General features: G+C 43.0%; 1 protein-coding gene across 6 annotated transcripts in view; it reads left to right on the top strand.

Moving 5' to 3' along the window:
• Positions 1-17,988, top strand: part of LOC105492335 (trio Rho guanine nucleotide exchange factor) — a 368,213-nt gene that overhangs the window by 291,297 nt on the left and 58,928 nt on the right. Inside the window, exon 35 of one of the 6 annotated variants that reach the window (XM_071099095.1) lies at positions 13,260-13,576. The exons of the other annotated variants lie outside the window; for them this stretch is intronic. Coding sequence (XP_070955196.1) covers positions 13,260-13,561 — 302 coding nt within the window. The 3' untranslated portion in view covers positions 13,562-13,576. Of the gene's footprint in view, positions 1-13,259; positions 13,577-17,988 lie in introns of those variants that run through there. 6 annotated transcript variants of the gene reach the window in all.

Raw genomic sequence — 17,988 nt, 5'->3', positions numbered from 1 at the left:
TTGGGGGCCAGATTTCTCCTCTTCCTCCTCCCCTAGTTAATTACAGAACTTCACTCACAATGAGCATGTTATGTATGAGTGAATAAGTGGAAAAAGCAATCACAAAGGAAAAGCCATGTTTTCTTTATCAATTTGCTTCCAGGAGTAAAAGATTTTTGCCCCAAAACTCTTATTCTGCGCCCTTCCCTAAATCAAAATCAGCTGCTTTTTCTCCTTCGCTATTCCTTAACGGAGCTGAAGAATTCAGCTTCCTATCAGCTCCCCACCGCCATCAACCCTGTGAATTTGCACCCTGTCTCTCATTCTCTGAAGTTTAACAGAATTGGGACATCAAAAGCACATACTGGCAGTCAAGGGTTAGCTACATGGCTCTTAATTTTTTGAGCACTGTTGTTTTTGTTACTTTTTTGAGAAACACGATTTGCGAGGTTACTACATTGTATTGCAGTTCTGCAAATAATCCACAATGCTGGTGCAAACGAGAATGTCACATAGTTAAAGTGAAATGTAAAAAAGGAGTATTTGAATGTTTGTTTTGTTAAAGAAAGAGAAAAACTCACATAGTTTGTGAAAAGATAGTAAATAAAGCAATGAAAAGGAGCCTATCGAATTCTTGGCACCTACATGAAGAGTTTGAATGCCTCCATAAAGGTGCTTTTGTGGATTGGCAACTGTGCTAGAAAGCAGCAGGAACTCCTGGGCTGAATGGAGCCCTAAGAAGCAGGGGTTTCGTCATCCCTTTCCCTCCAGAGCAGGAGGTATTATCTGTGGGGTAAAGAAACCGGAGAAAACTTCCTCTGAACAGGAGTATCTTTGTGCATGGAACCTGAGAGACTCCATCCTGGTGGTGCAGCTGTGCTTGAAGCCAGCACTGTGGACATATTGTGCAGAGCGGAAACGCACGGGGAAGAAAATGAGGGCCAGGGAGGTGGCAAAAGGAAAACAGTCCAGCATTGCTACTTTAAAAAAATGATACGGCATTTCAGGGGCCGAGCACCCTCAGCTGCAGAGCTGTGTGCTGCTTTTAATAATTGGGGTTTGAGGACTGACTTCAAGGTAGAATACTGAAATTTTATCAGTATTAATCAAGTCTCAGAAAACACTTCTAATAGAGGAAATTATAATATTCCTAATCACTACATCCTTCAAGATCTAATCTCAGAATTCAGCTAATGTTGTTTTGTATATCCAGTCTTTTGCTTTTGAGGATCTTTTCATTCTATATTAATTGCTTAATACTCTTCAAAAAGCATCATAATTTCAACAGAAAAGACTTCAGGTCCTTTGGCTCATCTTAATTTGAGGCTTAAGCGTATTTCTAGTCTTCATTTTTAAAGCACCGTTTGTTTATTGATCCTTTTTACTGCTTTTGTTTTAGACTCCTTTTGGCAAAAATGACCTGTCTCATTTTTTATGGGCAGATTAATAACAGACACTTGAATATTGAAGTCCAAATTTTAAATAGTTGAGAAATAATTATTACAAGAGAAGGCTACATAAAAAGTAAATTTTGTGGGCATTAACTTTGATCATGACCATAAAAGCTGCTTTTCAACTAATCTAAGTAAAAATACTTTTGTTTTCATGAAAATAAGATTGACTATTGTAATTTTTGTTCATGCTTTTGCCCCACAAAAGTATGTGGAAAAAATACGTTTTGTCTTGTGTTCCTTCAGTACATTTTTTTCAATAATCATAAACCCTTTATTCACAGATCTTTAATTTGTCTGATATGTTTCTTTTTCCACAAAGATCTTCTCTGACTTTACCTACTTTTTTCTGGTAACTTTTTCATACTCTCAGTTTCTTTAGCTATTTGCATTTAAATAACACAACACTCAGGTTTTTTCTTATTTTTTAAAACTATTATGAAATAATTTTGGACCTACAGAAAAGTGACAAAAATAGTTCAGAGAATTTCTATACACCCTGTACCCAGCTCCCCCAATAGTAACATCTCACATACAGTTATGAAAATCAGGGCATGCTCTTAACTAAGCTCTGGGCCTCATCTTGGATTTTGCTTTCATGTCCTCTTTCTGGCTTAATATCCAATTTAGAATCCACATTGTATTTATTTAGGTTGATGCAAAAGTAATTGCAGTTTTTGCCATTTCGATGACAAAAGGCACAATTACTTTTTGCACCAACCTAATAATTTCCTCCAATCTGTAGTAGCTCCTCAGTCTTTTTTCTTCTTCATGACCTTGACAATTTTAAGGCATACTGGTCCTTTCATAGGATGCCTCCCAATTTGAGTTTATCTAATAGTAAATAAAGCAATGTTTTCTCTTAAATTTAGCTCATGCATTTTGGGCAAGAACAGCATTGACACTATTGTGCCCTTCTCCGCGCATCACGTCAGGGGCATAGGGTATCCTGAGACGTCTCCCTGCCGGTGTGTGGACCTTGGTCACCTGGCTAAAGTAGCGTCTCAGGACTTTTACTTAGTTCAGCTAAAGACGGGGTCCTCATCCGTCCCATGGCCATGAAAATGTAGGCTCGCAGATGGTTTCAAGGCTGAGTAAAGCAGGGTTTTATTGGGTGAAAAGGGAAAAAAAAAGGGGGAAACAAGGATCCTCCACGAGGCCAGACTCCCTGCGAGAGCACCCACAGTTGGAATCCCAGGTTCCACACAGGAAGAGGAGAAGCCGGGCTCCTCCCCGCTGCAAAGGGTACAGACTTCCCAAGGCTCCACCCCAATGTGCAGGCTGGCTGGAGTGTTTCCAGGGACCCCCTTTCACCTCACTGTCTCAGTAGCATCTGCAGCATTTCCCCCACTGTAAAGGTACTGTTTTTCTCTTTGTAATTAATAAATACCTTGTGGGGAAATACTTGTGAACTGTGCAAATACTCTGTGTCTCATCCTACCTTTACCCTCTAATTTTGGCATCCCTCAGTAGTTCTTGCTTACAACACTGTAGTGCTTGCCTAATGGTATTTCATATTTTCCTCATTCCTTCTGAATTTATCAGTTGGAATTCTTCTATAAGAGGTGTCCCTCTGCCTCATTTTTTATGTATTCCATTCTTTATTTATATCGGTTGGAGTACTGGATACTTATTGTGTGGATCCTCGCCCAGTGCTGTCATTGTTTTCGCCTTAGATTGTTCCAGCTGTGCCTTTCAGGAACCCTGTCTGTGAACTTCTGACACGTTCCCATCTTGTTTTAGAGCACTCCTTTACCTTCTGGCACCATAGGATGTTCCAGGCTCATCTTGTCTTTTCCCTGCCACAGCCCTGGAGTCTGCCATTTCTCCAAGAAGCCCTCCTGGTCCCTTTTATTGGAGAATGGTCTTAGAAACTAAGGTTTGGGTGCCAGGTATGCTCGTTGCTGTGTGTTGGCTTGGATTGAGGCCCTCTTAGCAGATACGTGTGTGTACCAACCCACGCGTACGTAAACATCTGTATTTTCTGTTTCTCCTCCTCCATCCTCCCCTGCCCCCATCTCCATCTCTTCTTGTTTTCATCTGTTTTCATGCTGCTGAGACTGGGCAATTTATAAAAGAAAGAGGCTTATTGGACTTACAGTTCCATGTGACTGTGGAGGCCTCTCAATCTGAATGGAAGGCAAGGAGAAACAAGTCACATCTTACATGGATGGCAGCAGGCAAAGCCAGAGACAGCCTGTGTAGGGGAACTCCTCTTTTTAAAACCGTCAGGTCTTGTGAGACTTATTCACTATCACAAGAACAGCACGGGAAAAACTTGCCCCCATGATTCAGTTACTTCCCACCAGTTCCCTCTCATAACACGTGGGAATTCAAGATGAGATTTGGGTGGGGACACAGCCAAACTGTATCATTCCACCCCAGCCCCTCCCAAATCTGATGTCATCACCTTTCAAAAGCAATTATACTCTCCAAACAGTCCCCCAACGTCTTATTTCAGCAATAACTCAAAAGTCCACAGTCGAAAGTCTCATCTGAAACAAGGCAAGTCCTTTCCATCTATGAGCCTGTAAAATCAAAAGCAGGTTAGTTACTTCCTAGATACAATGGGGATCTAGGTATTGGGTAAATACAGCCATTCCAAATGGAAGAAATTGGCCAAAACAAAGGGGCTACAGACTCCATGCAAGTCTGAAATACAGCAGGGCAGTCAAATCTTAAAACTCAAAAATGATCTCCTTTGGCTCCATGTCTCACATCCAGGTCATGCTGATATAAGAGGTGGGTTCCCACTGTCTTGGACAGCTCTGCCCCTGTGGCTTGGCAGGGCACAGCCTCCCTCCGGGTTGCTTTCACGGACTGGCATTGTCTGCAGCTTTTCCAGGCACACGGTGCAAGCTGTGTCGGTGGATCTGCCATTCTGGGGTTCTAGGGGGTGGTGGCCCTCTTCTCACAGCTCCACTAGGCTCCTGTATGTGTGTGTATGAGTTTACATCATGCTGAAATGTCCGCCTGCAATCTGTCAGCACAGGCTTTATTCTAACCTTCTTCCTTTCCTCATTTGTAACCTCTTTCTTTGAGAGTAAGACACCTGGATTTCATTCTCTGGAATATAATTATTTCTTCAGTCCTATTCTAAAAGTTCTTTTTTTCCTCATCTGTTTGGAAATTGAATTTTTAACTAATTATGACTTTAAGACTCCACCCATTCTCACTATAGTAGTTTCAGAATTGCTAACCCATACTCCTGCGAGAAACTTACAGGTTTTTTTTCCTTTGGTTTTACAGTATACGATCAAAAAGGTCTTTTTCAAAGTCAGGTTAGTTCTTTTCTTCCCCACCCACCTCGGGGTGGTGTTGTTCAGCTGGGTTCATTGGTTTCTGTGTTTATATTCCATTTGGAGTATAGTACCCCTCACACACGTGCCCTGATGAGCTGTGCCTGGGGCAGCCATAACAAAGTACCACACACTGCCTGGTTCAAACAACAGAAATTTATTTTCTGGAGACTGAGAGAGATCAGGGTGTCAGCAGAGGAAGTTTCTCCTGAGGCCTCTCTTCTTGGCTTGCAGATGCAAGAACGTGGCCATCTTCTCCCTGTGTCTTACAGGGCCTTTCTTCCATGCATGTCTGTGCCCTTATCTCCTCTTCCTGTGAGGACACCAGGCATACTGGATGAGGATCCACCCTAAGGACCTCATTTTAATTCAGTCACCTCTTTAAATTTCTGCTTCAAAGCACAGTCGCATTCCGAGGTCCAGGACATCAGCATAGGAATTTGGGAATAAACAGTTCAGCCCGTAACCCCATCATCCTGGTGGATTGTAATGATTTGTTTTGGGAGGATGTGAAATATGGCCATGATGTTAACAGTCAGTGCCCAATTTGCTTGACATAGATATCACCCTTTTGTTTCTTCCCAGCATCTCTGGCTTTGGTCCTCAGAGACAAACGTCGTGTCCTTAAAGCAGCACTATCTTGATGGATCTTCTGTTCTCTCTGCGACATTTTAAATATTGTGTCCAGCCATCAAATTCAAATGTCAAAAATTATCAAAAATACCAAAAAACAGAAGCTCTTGTTTTCCTTTACAAACTCCGTCAAATTTCTACGTTACACACGTTCTCTTCTGCCAAGTGCCTGTGACGTTTGTCTCTGACCCACCCTATTCACTCCATTTTCACATCTCCTTTCTTTGCAAAATTCAACTCTATCTGCACTAAACCTGTCTCACTGCTTCATTCCTTTTCTAGGTCCTGTTCATTGACAATTCAGACTTCTGTCATCATTTCCTGACTCCCTTTACTTACTTGCTAATGTTCTCACACTGCAGGTAGACTCATTCATCGGATCAAATGAGGTTAAAGACTCAAAGCTTTAACCTCATTCTCCCCTTTCTCAAGCCTTTCAGTAGCTTCCAGTTTCCTTTCTGGTCACATCACATTGTTGTTTCTATAATTTGTTCCCAGTTAACCGAGTCACCCACCTGTGTTCACCTCCTTCTGCTTCCCACCCTCACGGCCACAGTTTTGAACCAGCGTTTCTTCCCACAGTCTTAATGTTAAGGTCGCTAGTCCCTGTGTCGCCTTCTCCTGAACCGAGTCTTGTTCAGATGCTCAGACCAGATCCCTGGCCATGCCACCATGGTAGAAATAGGCCTTGGCGTCAAAACTTATTTCCAGGGAGATTTTGCCAGTGATTTGGACTTCCCCCCTTTCCTTTTGCCTCGCCTCCTCTCCCATCGGTCATTTACTCACCTCCGCATTTCCACTGGTGCCATGTTTCTGTCTAGTGGCTCAGGTTGTCACCCTTCGGGGCCTGCCTTTAATTGAGATAATTTCTCTTTACCTACTGTATAAAATGCCCTGTCCTATGTCACGCGCTCCGCAGTCTCTCACCTACATGATTGGAAGGAAGGAGGGGACCCAGACCTCACTCCCTCATCTCTGTGATGCTACACCTCTGACAGATGTGAACTTGAGGGTTTTGTTTTTGTTTTTGTTTTGAGGTGGAGTCTGTCACCTAGGCTAGAGTGCAATGGCACGATCTCAGCTCACTGCAGCCTCCACCGCCGGGGTTCAAGCGATTCTCCTGCCTCAGCCTCCTGAGCAGCTGGGATTACAAGCATGTTGCCACCATGCCCACCTAATTTTTGCATTTTTAGTAGAGACGGGGTTTCACCATGTTGGTCAGGCTGGTCTCAAACTCCTGACCTAAGGCTAAGGTGATCCACCCACCTTAGCCTCCCAAAGTGTTTTGGGATTACAGGCGAGAGCCACCGCACCTGGCCCAAATTTGAGATTTGAAGTGATCAGTCCCTAGGGAAATTTCCCATACATCTTTAGCCAAAATTATTTTACTCATTATTAAGCTTAATCCTCTTTTCTTTCATAGAGAACTTATATTACACATAAAGTAATTAAATTCCCTGACAGCTCTTTTTTAGTTGTTAAATTAATGGCCCGTGTTGGCAGTCCCTATTTTTGAAAAGGGACAAAGTAAACTTTTTAATAACGGTTGTAGTAACTGAAACCTTAGAATGTCAATTAACTTGATTTCCTTTAGGTCATAATTTTTAGTGCTTTTTGCTAACAAAAGAGGAGGTTATTTATTTGGCAATAAAGTTTTCTTCTCTTATATAAAATGTGCTCTGTGCGGAACTCTGCCTCTCACTGGGTCCTGGCACAGACCCACCATCTGGATCTATCACGGGACCATTTAAAGGGAAAAACAGCCGTACGCTTTGCTTTTGGTGTTTTAAGAAGAATATGAAGCCTAACGTGGGCCCATAAATGCCAGACTCCTCTGCAGCAGTTTGTGAGAGAGCCGTTGCGGTATCTGAGATAGTTTTCTCTGGATGTCCTGGATGTAGCATCTTGATTTCTATAGTAGTTCATTGTCTTAAACTCAGAAAGAAACTAGAAGTCTGTGCTGTTTTCACAGCCTTTTTCCTTTGAGGATTTTAAAAATTTATTTTGCAACAAATGTGGAGGTGGGGAGAAAACCAAAATTTAACTTTTTTTTTTTAACTGAGGAAGTAAAAAAAAAGCAACATTCTTCTTAGCAAAGCCATATAAAACAGCACAAATAAAATTGTTTATACTGTCAAGTTAGATAAAGCAGACATGAGAAGAATTATTAATATAAAGAATTCAAGATAGTACATGTTTTTTTAAGGTTCAACAAATAACACTTCCTCAAAGACATTGTAAGCAGCTCAGAGCCACATTACAGGTTGAGATATGTGGAGAATATTCCAGGTGACTCTTCCTCAGACCAAGGCAAGTGCGTCCAGGTCTAGCGTGGAGGGCAGCGAGGAACAGGGGAGCGCCCACACCGCAGAAGCTGGAAGTCAGACCCCGCAGTTCCCACGCAGTGAACGTTCCCCTCTGAAGCCATTGTGTGGTGTGGGACAAGGAAGCGAGCATATGGAAACTTTCAAAGAGAGAGTAAGAATGTTTCTCGGCTGAGGAAAAGATCCAGTTTCCAAGGAAGACAAGAAAGAACTTCTAAGATATGCTTTTCTAAAAACTCCTTACAGTTCACATGCAAGAATTTACATTTTCAGCTCTCTGGCTGCTTCCTGTGAGGAAGAATGAAGATATGTTTTTAATAAGTGAGGAGCGGCGTTACAGCACAGTGATGTAACCAGTTGGCTATTAGACTGCATTACATTTCTTTTTTTTATCAAGTCACATCAGGAGGTGCTGTTTGGTCTGTGAGTCTCAGGGCGGACCTCCCTCCAGATGTACACAAAGCCCGAGTCAGGGAAGCCATTCAGAACGGCCTGCGTGGGGAGGGCAACTGTCACTTCACATTTCACTGAGTAAGGAAATTGCAGCCCTGGCTAGTGCAGGCGGGGAGAGACATCTGGTTTCCAGGGTGCCTGAAGAATTTCCTTGAGCTCCAATTAGAGTCAGTGCGGTAGAATGAAATCCACTGCGTCTGGGTATTCCCACTTGTGAAACCCAACTGCAGCGCGCGCGCTCAGACGCCAGCGAGGGAGAGGCGCGCGCTGGGCCGGGCCGTGGGCTGGCGCCGGCGGAGCTACACACTGCCAGTCTGTGTGCCTGTCCCTGTCGCGTCCCGGTCTGTGTCTGAGTGTCTGTTTAGCTGGTCTCTGCTTTTGCTGCCGAGCGGGTGGCTCTAGCTGCTGTGGTGGGAGAGGTAGGATAGGGGTTCCGCACCTTTAGCCTCCAGCCGGCTCCTGTCACCATGCCCAACGGATTGAAGCCCGTGGACACGCTGGACTCGCTGTCCTCTGTCAGTTCAGCCTACTGCGGCGGCGGGCAGCCGGGCACCTGCAAGTACTGGATCCTCGACCTAGGTACACAAGCTCGCTGCAGATGCTCGGGCTGGCGCTGCTTTCTCTCCGCCTGCTTTCTTTCCAGTGGCTGCTCAGTGATTGACATGTCCTTTAAAACAAATATTTTGTGCTTGGAACCTGAAACGTGTTCCGTGCTGACCACCTTGGGAGGGGGCTGTGTCTCGGAGATGGTTTGTGGGGGGACCACTGGGAATGTGAGGAGCAACTGGGAACAGAGCACTGCACATCCATTGTGTGTTGTAAGACCTTTTTAATATCTGGAGACTGCTTTTGATTATCCCTTTTTCTTGTAAATGGCATGTAAACAGCGTAAAGTAATCTATGCTACAAATTGCCTTATGATTTTAGTTGGCTTTATGTCTGTTTCGGGTTTAATTTTGTTTGGAGTTTTTCAGACTAGAGAAAACGACATGTCCTAACATATTTAGACTCTGGCTCTCCATGAGAACTACAGCCATATGATAAGATAATACGAAGTTAACTGGGGAGAGGGATGCTCCCAGCATTGCCATTGTATTCAAGGGAGTGTCTGTGGCAGATTCTGGCTTTATACGCAGAACTGGGGGAAAGACGTGAAGATGTGATTCCTGTAAAGGTTATTTGAGAGGTCGGTAAGCTTCACTTTGAGGAAAAGGCAACAGGATACGAAAGAGGCAAGATGAGGGGAGAAGGGTCTGCAGATGCCCATGGAACACTGCCCTGCTCCAGAGGCCAGCTTTGTATCAGTAACCTTTGACAGCCATCTGTCCAGACCATACAGCCAAAAAAAAAGGAATCTCTCATAGGGTGCCACCTCCATGCCAGCAGGAATGCTCTCTACCAGAATTTGGGTCGTGGCCTGGGTCACTTTCAGTGTTTGCCTTGACTTTCTTGCCAGCCGTTATCCGTGTATGTGCTTCAGAAGTGGGCGGCAAGATGCAGAGAGCCAAGGGGATCTGCTGAGACTTACGGGGCACTTCTAGTTTATTAAGAGCTCAGTGGAGAAGGGTCTTTTGGGATGGAAGGACCCCCCAAAGAAAGAGGGTGGGGTGTCAGATCAAAAGGGAGGCACAGAAAATATGTTGGGCATCTGAAGGGGAAGTGGCGCTACTTTACCCATTTGTTCATGGAATATTAGGAGGTAAGTGTTGGCTGCGTGAATGTTGCATGTGTGGTTCTCAACATCATTTTCAATAATACTCATTGTATTTTTGTTCACAGAACCTTTAAAAAGTCTTTGACCCTAGGTTCTTTTTGTCATATTTATGTTAATTGTTTTACCACTCAGAGATGGTGACCTCCCTGTCTGCAGGTGTGCAAACTGGGTAAGTCCCTCGAGGACCCTGTGCACTAGGAATTCCTGCACTGGGTGGGTTAAAGTAGATGATGTGTCTGCTCTCCTAATTGAATGTAGTAATTTCTGTGCGGTGCAAAGAACAACTGGTCACATCAAAAGTCTGATTTGATGCCTCAGCCACTAGCTAGCTCTGAATCTTGAGTAAATTACCTTCTTTCTCTGAACTTCTTTTTCTTTGTCTGCAAAGTGGGAGTAACAATAGAGCACACCCCTCAGGATATCATAAACATCCCCAAAGTTTAGAACAAAATATTCTAATGAACAATTTTTCTAAAGAGTAATGGATAGTAAAGACATAGCATTCTTTCTGTAGAGGGAATTTTTGAATCTTAGCGGTATTTTAATTCCTTCAGAATTCTTCTCAAGGGACATTATTAAATTTGCTTTTTAAAATACTGGAGGATAATTGTGCTGTAACATTTTTTGTTTCTCTATATATATATTTGTTGGTAATTCTTAAACTATTAGGAAGTCTAGGTGATGTTCTTCAAGCTGTCACCTCAGAATTTTTTAAGCTAGCAAAAATTCGTAAGAAAAATTGATGACCTGTGGAATTTCCTGAACAAAACATGATCACTTCACAATAAAGGATAGATAAGAGAAAGTGAAATTCATGTATATGCATGTGTGTGTGTAGAAAGTGCCTGCCCATCCTTTTCTAACCCTTATAGTAATTTCAAGACGATTTCCCGAATGCTGTTATATCAGAGTGATGTTTTAATATTCTGATTTTACCTATTAAATTGATTATGGGGAAATGTATATGCATCACATTTTAAAAGGAAGAATGATTCTGGGTAACATCCAAGAAGTAAATCCCGAAGTAACTGTACAGTGCCCATGAAATCACTGAGTGTGATTACAAAGCGTCTCACACCTGCAAGCAGTCTGGGGCTTCTTGTGTTGGAGTACTTTGGGAAAAGGCAGTTTTCCTACTTCCTGACATTCAGTGGGGCATTCCCCTGTCCAAATGTGAACCAGCCTTGCTTGGAGTAATCTTCACAGAAGCCTGTTTTATTTGCTGACATTGCCATCGTCAATAAATTACACAGACATGAGCCAGGAGACTTTCACTGCTAAGTGATTGTGAAGAAAATCAGAGAAGGTAAGGTCAAGAAGAACTGTAAATCTTCTTTTATGACGTTTCCAATGAGAGAGCCCAGTTCTGTGGATAAGAGAGTGGAACTTTTGGGTTGGTTCTCATTCTGAAATCAGTACGCCCTTTTATAGGACAGATGGAATCTATTCCAGTGCTATACGTATTCCCCTGACTCAAGCTCAGGGAAAACGTAATCCGGTGACTCTCCTTAACACTGAACAGACTCTTACACAAAGTGAACTGTGTGCTTTATAATTCTTGAATTCTCTTGAAGTCTTTTTTTCTTCTGTTTTGATTGGGAATATGGATTCTCACCACTGCAATTTTTGTTTTTATAAATTAAAGGGAAACATTCCAAAGACTAAATATAGGATAAAGAAATTTCTTTGCTGAAGAAATACATAATATGAATCTATTCTGAAAGTATCCAAGTAGATGAACAGTCCTGCCTCACATTAAAGCTGTCCTGTACATGGAATATTCAGTTTCACGTGAATAAACAAAAACCACAGAAGTACTTGTCACAATGTTGGATTGTTTCAACTGTGAAGACTGATTGTTTCACACAAGTTGCTGTGCAAACTAAATTCTATCTCAAATTGTTTTTTTGCCCTTTAAATATCTTTAAGTGAATGGTTTAAGACAGGATGTGCATTATAGGATAGTGGAAATGGTGTGTTACTGTAGAAGCCAGTTTGTCCCTGCTCACCCCTACCTGTGTGATCTTAAAAGTTCTTGATAATCTCGCTGAGCTGCAGTTTCCTCATCTATTTAAAACAAACAGACAAACAAAAAGATAGAGAATGCTTGCTATTATGGTTATTATGCTCTCCAAAATCTACATTAAAGGCTCTTTTTATTTCATCTTAAGCAAACTGCATTTTTAAAATAATTTTGTTCCCTCCCTTCCATGTTAAAAAAAAGAAAAAGAGTGTTACACATTGAATTTGATTTGTATATATTTTTAGCCAAGAAGCAAAGAAACTTGAAGTTATTTGGTATTATAGCCTTTTTTTAGAGTGAATATAAAATCTTGAAATATTAGAATGTTTTTGAAGTTAATATTAAAATTAGACTGAAACCTCCCCCAAAAGTGCCCAAGAAGCCAAAGGTCCCAGGTTAGGAGCCTTCAGGCAAAAAGTGTCTTTTCCTAGTTTGGGAATTCTTTTCTTGTTTCTAGACAAGGAGCAGGCACCCTTCTCATTTAACTGTAATCTGTCTTTGGTATGTGCTCTTTCTAAGTATATCTCTTCAGCTAGATTTCGGGGGAACACAAATTTATAGCTTTTCATTCTGAAGAATTTCCTCCAGGTGCTCAGAGTTGGCCTCAGGGGCACGTGAGCAAGTCCATAAGCAGAATGAGTCGGCCTGCAAGCTGGGTAACAAGCCATGGAATTCATCCATGGAGGCTTCCTCATTTCCCCTTCCTGTCTCCAAGGAGTAGCAGTGGGGGCTGGGCAGCCATAAAGATGCTCCTATTGACTTTTTGCAGTTCACATATAAAACCATACAAATGTGAGCAAACCACATACCCCACCCCCCACCCCGCCCAATATCTAGTTTTTCTGAAAGTGTATGTGCTAAGTGGAAAACTCCCAGACACAGTGAGCAGCAGAAGGGGACTTAGCACCCTTAGGCAGCCACGAATCATGTTGGATACATCTTCTAGTCTGTTTATGTGTAAAATGGGGCTTCTTTTGTTGATACTTTTAATATTTGACTATAAGAAACCATCTCAATCATATCCATTGTCCACTTTCTCAGATGCACAGTTGAAAAACCTTTCTATTGTTATTTCTTGTTAAAATCAACAATTCCTATTGTAGTGAAATCGACCTGTACCTATCAGCCTGAGAAGACTAGAGTTACTCTTCTGTCTAAGGATACAGCCTTTGAAAAACTTCTGAGACAGAATATATTAGCCCTAAGGCAACTTCCCCTTCCTCTTTTATCCTTGAAATCTGATGGATTATTTTAAGAAGTGGCCCAGGGGCACAGAAGCAGGCCTGCAGTTGAATAAGGAACTCTTCAATAATAAATGGGGGATGTGCTTATTATGACGTAGGAACTGAAACATGGAATGTTTTTCCCTTTGTCTCTCTCCAGCTAAAAAGAAAGACAGCACCGTGCCCACCCCAGGCACTCTGAGCCCCGGCCCCACGCAGGGGTGGTCTGCTTATTTCCCACTGCCACCTCCGGTCCGTGGCCGTGCCTTTCATCCACCACGGGCACTGCTTCAGCCAAGGACAAGATCCATGCTGTTAATTGGTGTTCTTAGCAGAGGCGTTCCTTTCACTCCCTTTGTCTCCATCTCCGAGCCTGCTTTGTTTCTGCCTGGAATAACTCCAGCCCTCCCTCCCTCCCTCGCTCCCTTCCTCTCCCCTCACTGTGATTACTCCCAGGCTTGACAGGCAGGGAAGAGTTGCTCACAGGAAGACTTAGGACAGGAAGGTGCGGGAGATTCTAGAAAGCCGCCGTCTCGCAAGGCGCAGGCAGCGTGGGAGAGACAGCATTCGAACCCCGTGTGGGATTCCTGGAGAACTCCAAAAGCAGTTGCTCCAACCCTCTTTTCTTTTTGTCTTTGGCCTTTATTGTTGTGGTGGTTTTAGTATGTGATATCCCAAAAAAGTGGGGGACAGCCCTCAAGAAATGACAAAATGGTGATTTGAAAAACAAAATGCAGTGCCATTCAGTGCCTTTGGGTGGGCAGGGGGAAGAGAGGGAGACAAGATGTCATAAAATCAAATTAGTTCAGGTCTTGGCGTTGCACCACTTAATGCTTTGTGTGCTTGGGAGTAGACAGTACCTGCGGGGTGCATGCACATGGGGGTGTTCTACCTCCTCCAGTCTGTGCTACTTTGCTTATTACCTTTAGTTGAGCAGCATTTTGCTTTTAATGGGGGAGTTACTCAAATATAATTATAAAAGGAATTCCTAATTGGTTACAGCTTTCGTTTCTTTGTTTTTGAATTAAACAACCAGGGACTGTATAATATAATGTACATATATTGCGTAATATAATGCTTTGTGGTTTATTGGGGAGAAATAATCTTCTGGTTCCTCATTCTACATAGCTGTAGCTCTTTCTAAGCTAATATTCCATCCCTTGAAACTCTGAAACTTTAGCTAACCTTCGCTGTATACAGTGTAAAGTGGCCGGGAGTGGTGGCTCACGCCTGTAATCCCAATACTTTGGGAGGCCAAGGCGGGCAGATCACTTGAGATCAGGAGTTCAAGACCAGATTGGCCAACATGGTAAAAACCCGTCTCTACTAAAAATGCAAAAATATTAGCCAGGTGTGGTGGCAGGCACCTATAATTCCACCTGCTCGGGAGGCTAAGGCAGGAGAATCACTCAAACCTGGGAGGCGGAGGTCGCAGTGAGCCAAGATCGAGTCACTGCATTCCAGCCTGGGTGACACAGCGAGACTGTCTCATAAATAAATAAATAGAGATAGTACTTGGCAGGCTCATTGCAGAATACTCCAAAGCCACGTTTTTTTTCCCTTAATGCCACATTAAAATGGGTATGTTGTCGTGTGACTCTGTGAAAACATGTATAAGTTAGCATGGTTTATAGTACATTTTCTTGAATGTAGGTAAAAAATATTTCCATGCTAGCATTCTGAATCTGGTATACATTTTTTAAAATAATAATAAAGGTATACATGAATGAAGAAAAATCATTCACCTCCTGAAATAAATGTCATATAGTTTAAAACACTAATTGCACAATTTTTAAAGCCATTTTGCCTGGGAGAGTCTTTTTGTGCCACCTGCTTCATTTAAAGACATGTTTCAACTTTTTTAAAAATCTGCATATAGCACCCTCCCCAACATCTTTGGTATCCTCTTTAACAAAGCAGCCAAAGTGATTTCATTGTTTTCAACAAATAATAGGAAGATATTAACCAAAAATAAATATTCATTATGAAGAATACACTTCCATATGCCTTCTTCACGTAAGATTAGGTCTTTCATTTCTAACATTCCATGTTTAATGTCAAGAACTATTATGCCCATGGGTTCAGCATTCATGTTTCTTAGCTGAGTTAGCACCTCTGGAAGGCAGACTCAGATGGACAGAAGGGTGTGTGAGCACCGTGGAACTGCTTGTTTCCCCCAAAATTAACCTTCTGTTTCCTTACATGATGGTTGTCTATTCAAGACAATAGTAAGTACTGTATTGCCTTGGGAATAACTTCCCATATAGCGAAATTAAGAATCAAGAACCCATTGTTTTATAACAGGGAGAACTTCATTATCCCTCAGTCAGCAGTACACAAAATAATAGTCTCATACCCATGCTGAATTTGTTTGTTTAATAATCTTTCTTTGTATAAGTTATACGAATCTTGGGTAATTTTGTGAAAAGAACAGCCATTTGACTTTTTGGGAACACAGAGGATCAGAAACATCTGAAAAAGCCACACAATTAGAGGAACATTCAGAAGTTCTTGCTTTCTGAGCATTTAAACAGACCAGAGCCCAGAGTGCCGCAGCAGGCTGTTGCTCCTTGCCTGCCTGGCGGGATATGGGGTCACATGCTGCATCCTCGCCCTCAGAGCCTCCATCAGAGCGGGGGTTGTCTCGCAGCAGGCCGAGACATGGCCTTATGCCTGTTGTTCTGTCATGCAGGAGAGGTGCGGGGAACCGGATCTCCCCTGACCTCTGCTGTCAGGCTGAAAAGAGGGCCCTGGAACAGTGCCACACTGGGGCTCGATGCGGGCAGTGGGGCTGCTCCCTGGCTGGAGAACTTTCCCCAGGAGGACTGATGCGACATCACCTTTCCACCGTCCGCTACCCGCAGCCAGTGCTAAAGAGCCTGTGGGTTGTGCGTTAGGAGGGGGCAGAGAGTGCGGGGCGTGGATGCCTTCAGCTGGCAGGATGTGTCTTTCTGGTTTCATTTATGTGGAATTTGTTTTTAAGTGTCTCTCTTTCACCCAGCAAGGCTATCTGCTTTTGTCCTTGTGTAAAAGTCAGGAATGAGTCCAAGTCCCCTCCCAGTAATCACTGGTACCTTAGGGATTTTTTTCTTTTTGTTATAGCTTATTTTGGCTACAGAAAAAGCATACTGTGCATCTTCCCAAAAAATATATTTTAGGGGCTGGCTCACTTAGAAAGCAGTGAAAATAGCCCTATCATTTCAACACAGCAATATGGCCTAGACATTCCCCTCAGTCAAGTCAGAATTTGTCCAGAGTAGAGAAAGATCACATTAAAAAGTAAGCCTCAGCCTACAGAGTTGAGTTAAAAAAGAAGAGAACTTTTTTACAACCTAGTGATTTTTTATGACATTGTGGTTTTTAACAATGTGTGGCCATCTGCCAGGTGAGCCATCAACCCGGGTCCGCCTGGTTCACCCCATCTCACCTCAGGAAGGAAATGAGAGATGAGGCAGGCAGAACGGACTGCTTCCGGAGCCGGCGGGGTGAGGACGCCCTCTCGGCCCATCTCTGCTGGGAGGCAGTGCAGTGGGAAGCCGAGAAAGTCCCAGGGAGGCGGCTTCCGTTGGCACTGGCATGTTCTATTTGGTGAGATCAGCGCGGCCAGCCTCTCTCTCTAGGACTTCTCAGTCTGGGTGGTGATAAGGCCATTTTCTTTCAAGACATGACTCACTAAGACTAGCCCAACAGCCACCACTTGATTCCTACGTTGGCCTCTTGTTGCTCGGCTGCTGGTCACAAGGCAGAACAGCTATAGGCTCATCTTTTCCTGGCAGCCAGCAGCCTAGTGATCAACTGCCCACCAGCTGCGGACCATGTGTTTCTAAAGCATTCCTGAGCTCAGGCCAGCCAGGTCCTGCTCCGTTCAGGACACGTATAAGTCAAGTCTCCAGCCTTGTTTTCATTCCTTACGTTGATCCACACTGGCCCCTTTTTACTGTTATCCACTATCAGTAATTAGACTCTTTCTTCATTTATTTTATTTCTGAGGTGTTTTACACGTTCACTTTGGCAATATGTGAGATCCTGTGCATCCGATTAACCAAGCAAAGGATCTTACCATCTGTTTTCATTTACATTTAATTTCTTCACGTTTCTTTATTGGCAATTTCAGTGGTGAAAATAAAAAGAAGGACCTTTAGAATGAAATGGTTTCCTGACCAGAAATGCTGATAGATTAGCATTCCCCTTCCAAGAATCAGCTCGAGAGGAAAAATGATGCTCAAAGTCTTGCATTTGTCTACATAGCTACATTTTCCAATGCTTATGTAATGTTTTCAGTGTTTTCAGAAACGACACTGAGAATAAGAGTGAAAGAGCCAGTGTGTACGTGCGACTTCCGTTGGCTTGTTCTGTTTGGTGAGATCGACGCGACCGGCCTCATATCTCTAGGACTTCTCACTCTGAGTAGTGATGAGGCTGTTCTCTTTTCATGACATGACTCAGGAAGACTAGCCCAAAATGGGGAGACTGCTGTGTGTTCTCGTTTTCAGAATTCACAAAGAAGAGCAGTTGTTTTTCACTGGGTTGGTTTTAATTGATGCCAGGGATTACGTTGTGTTCTGGCATTCAGGGTCACCTGGAGGTGTCCGCTGGTGAAAGCTCCCCGCTGAATTTGTGGGAGAGGGCTGCTCAGAGAACGGTGGAAGTGTCGGTCATTTATGTGCATTTTCTCAGGCAGCAAAGACCATGTGTTCTTCATTACAGCATGAGCCGCGGCAGTGCTGTGTTGGGCCTCTGGTTGAATCTTGGGATCATTTAAGGAAAAAAAAAAAAAGCTGGGGAATTTAACTTTATCCTTCATGTTTTCTGTGTTCAATTCATATTTGAAAGCAAAGACAGAGTTCATATTTTTGCATTTAGGACCCACTGTGCAATATGTAGAATTT

Source organism: Macaca nemestrina, chromosome 6, assembly GCF_043159975.1.
Source record: "Macaca nemestrina isolate mMacNem1 chromosome 6, mMacNem.hap1, whole genome shotgun sequence".
Taxonomy (NCBI): domain Eukaryota; kingdom Metazoa; phylum Chordata; class Mammalia; order Primates; family Cercopithecidae; genus Macaca; species Macaca nemestrina.
Note: the sequence above shows the minus strand (reverse complement) of the source record. Positions and strands in the feature narration are given on the sequence as shown.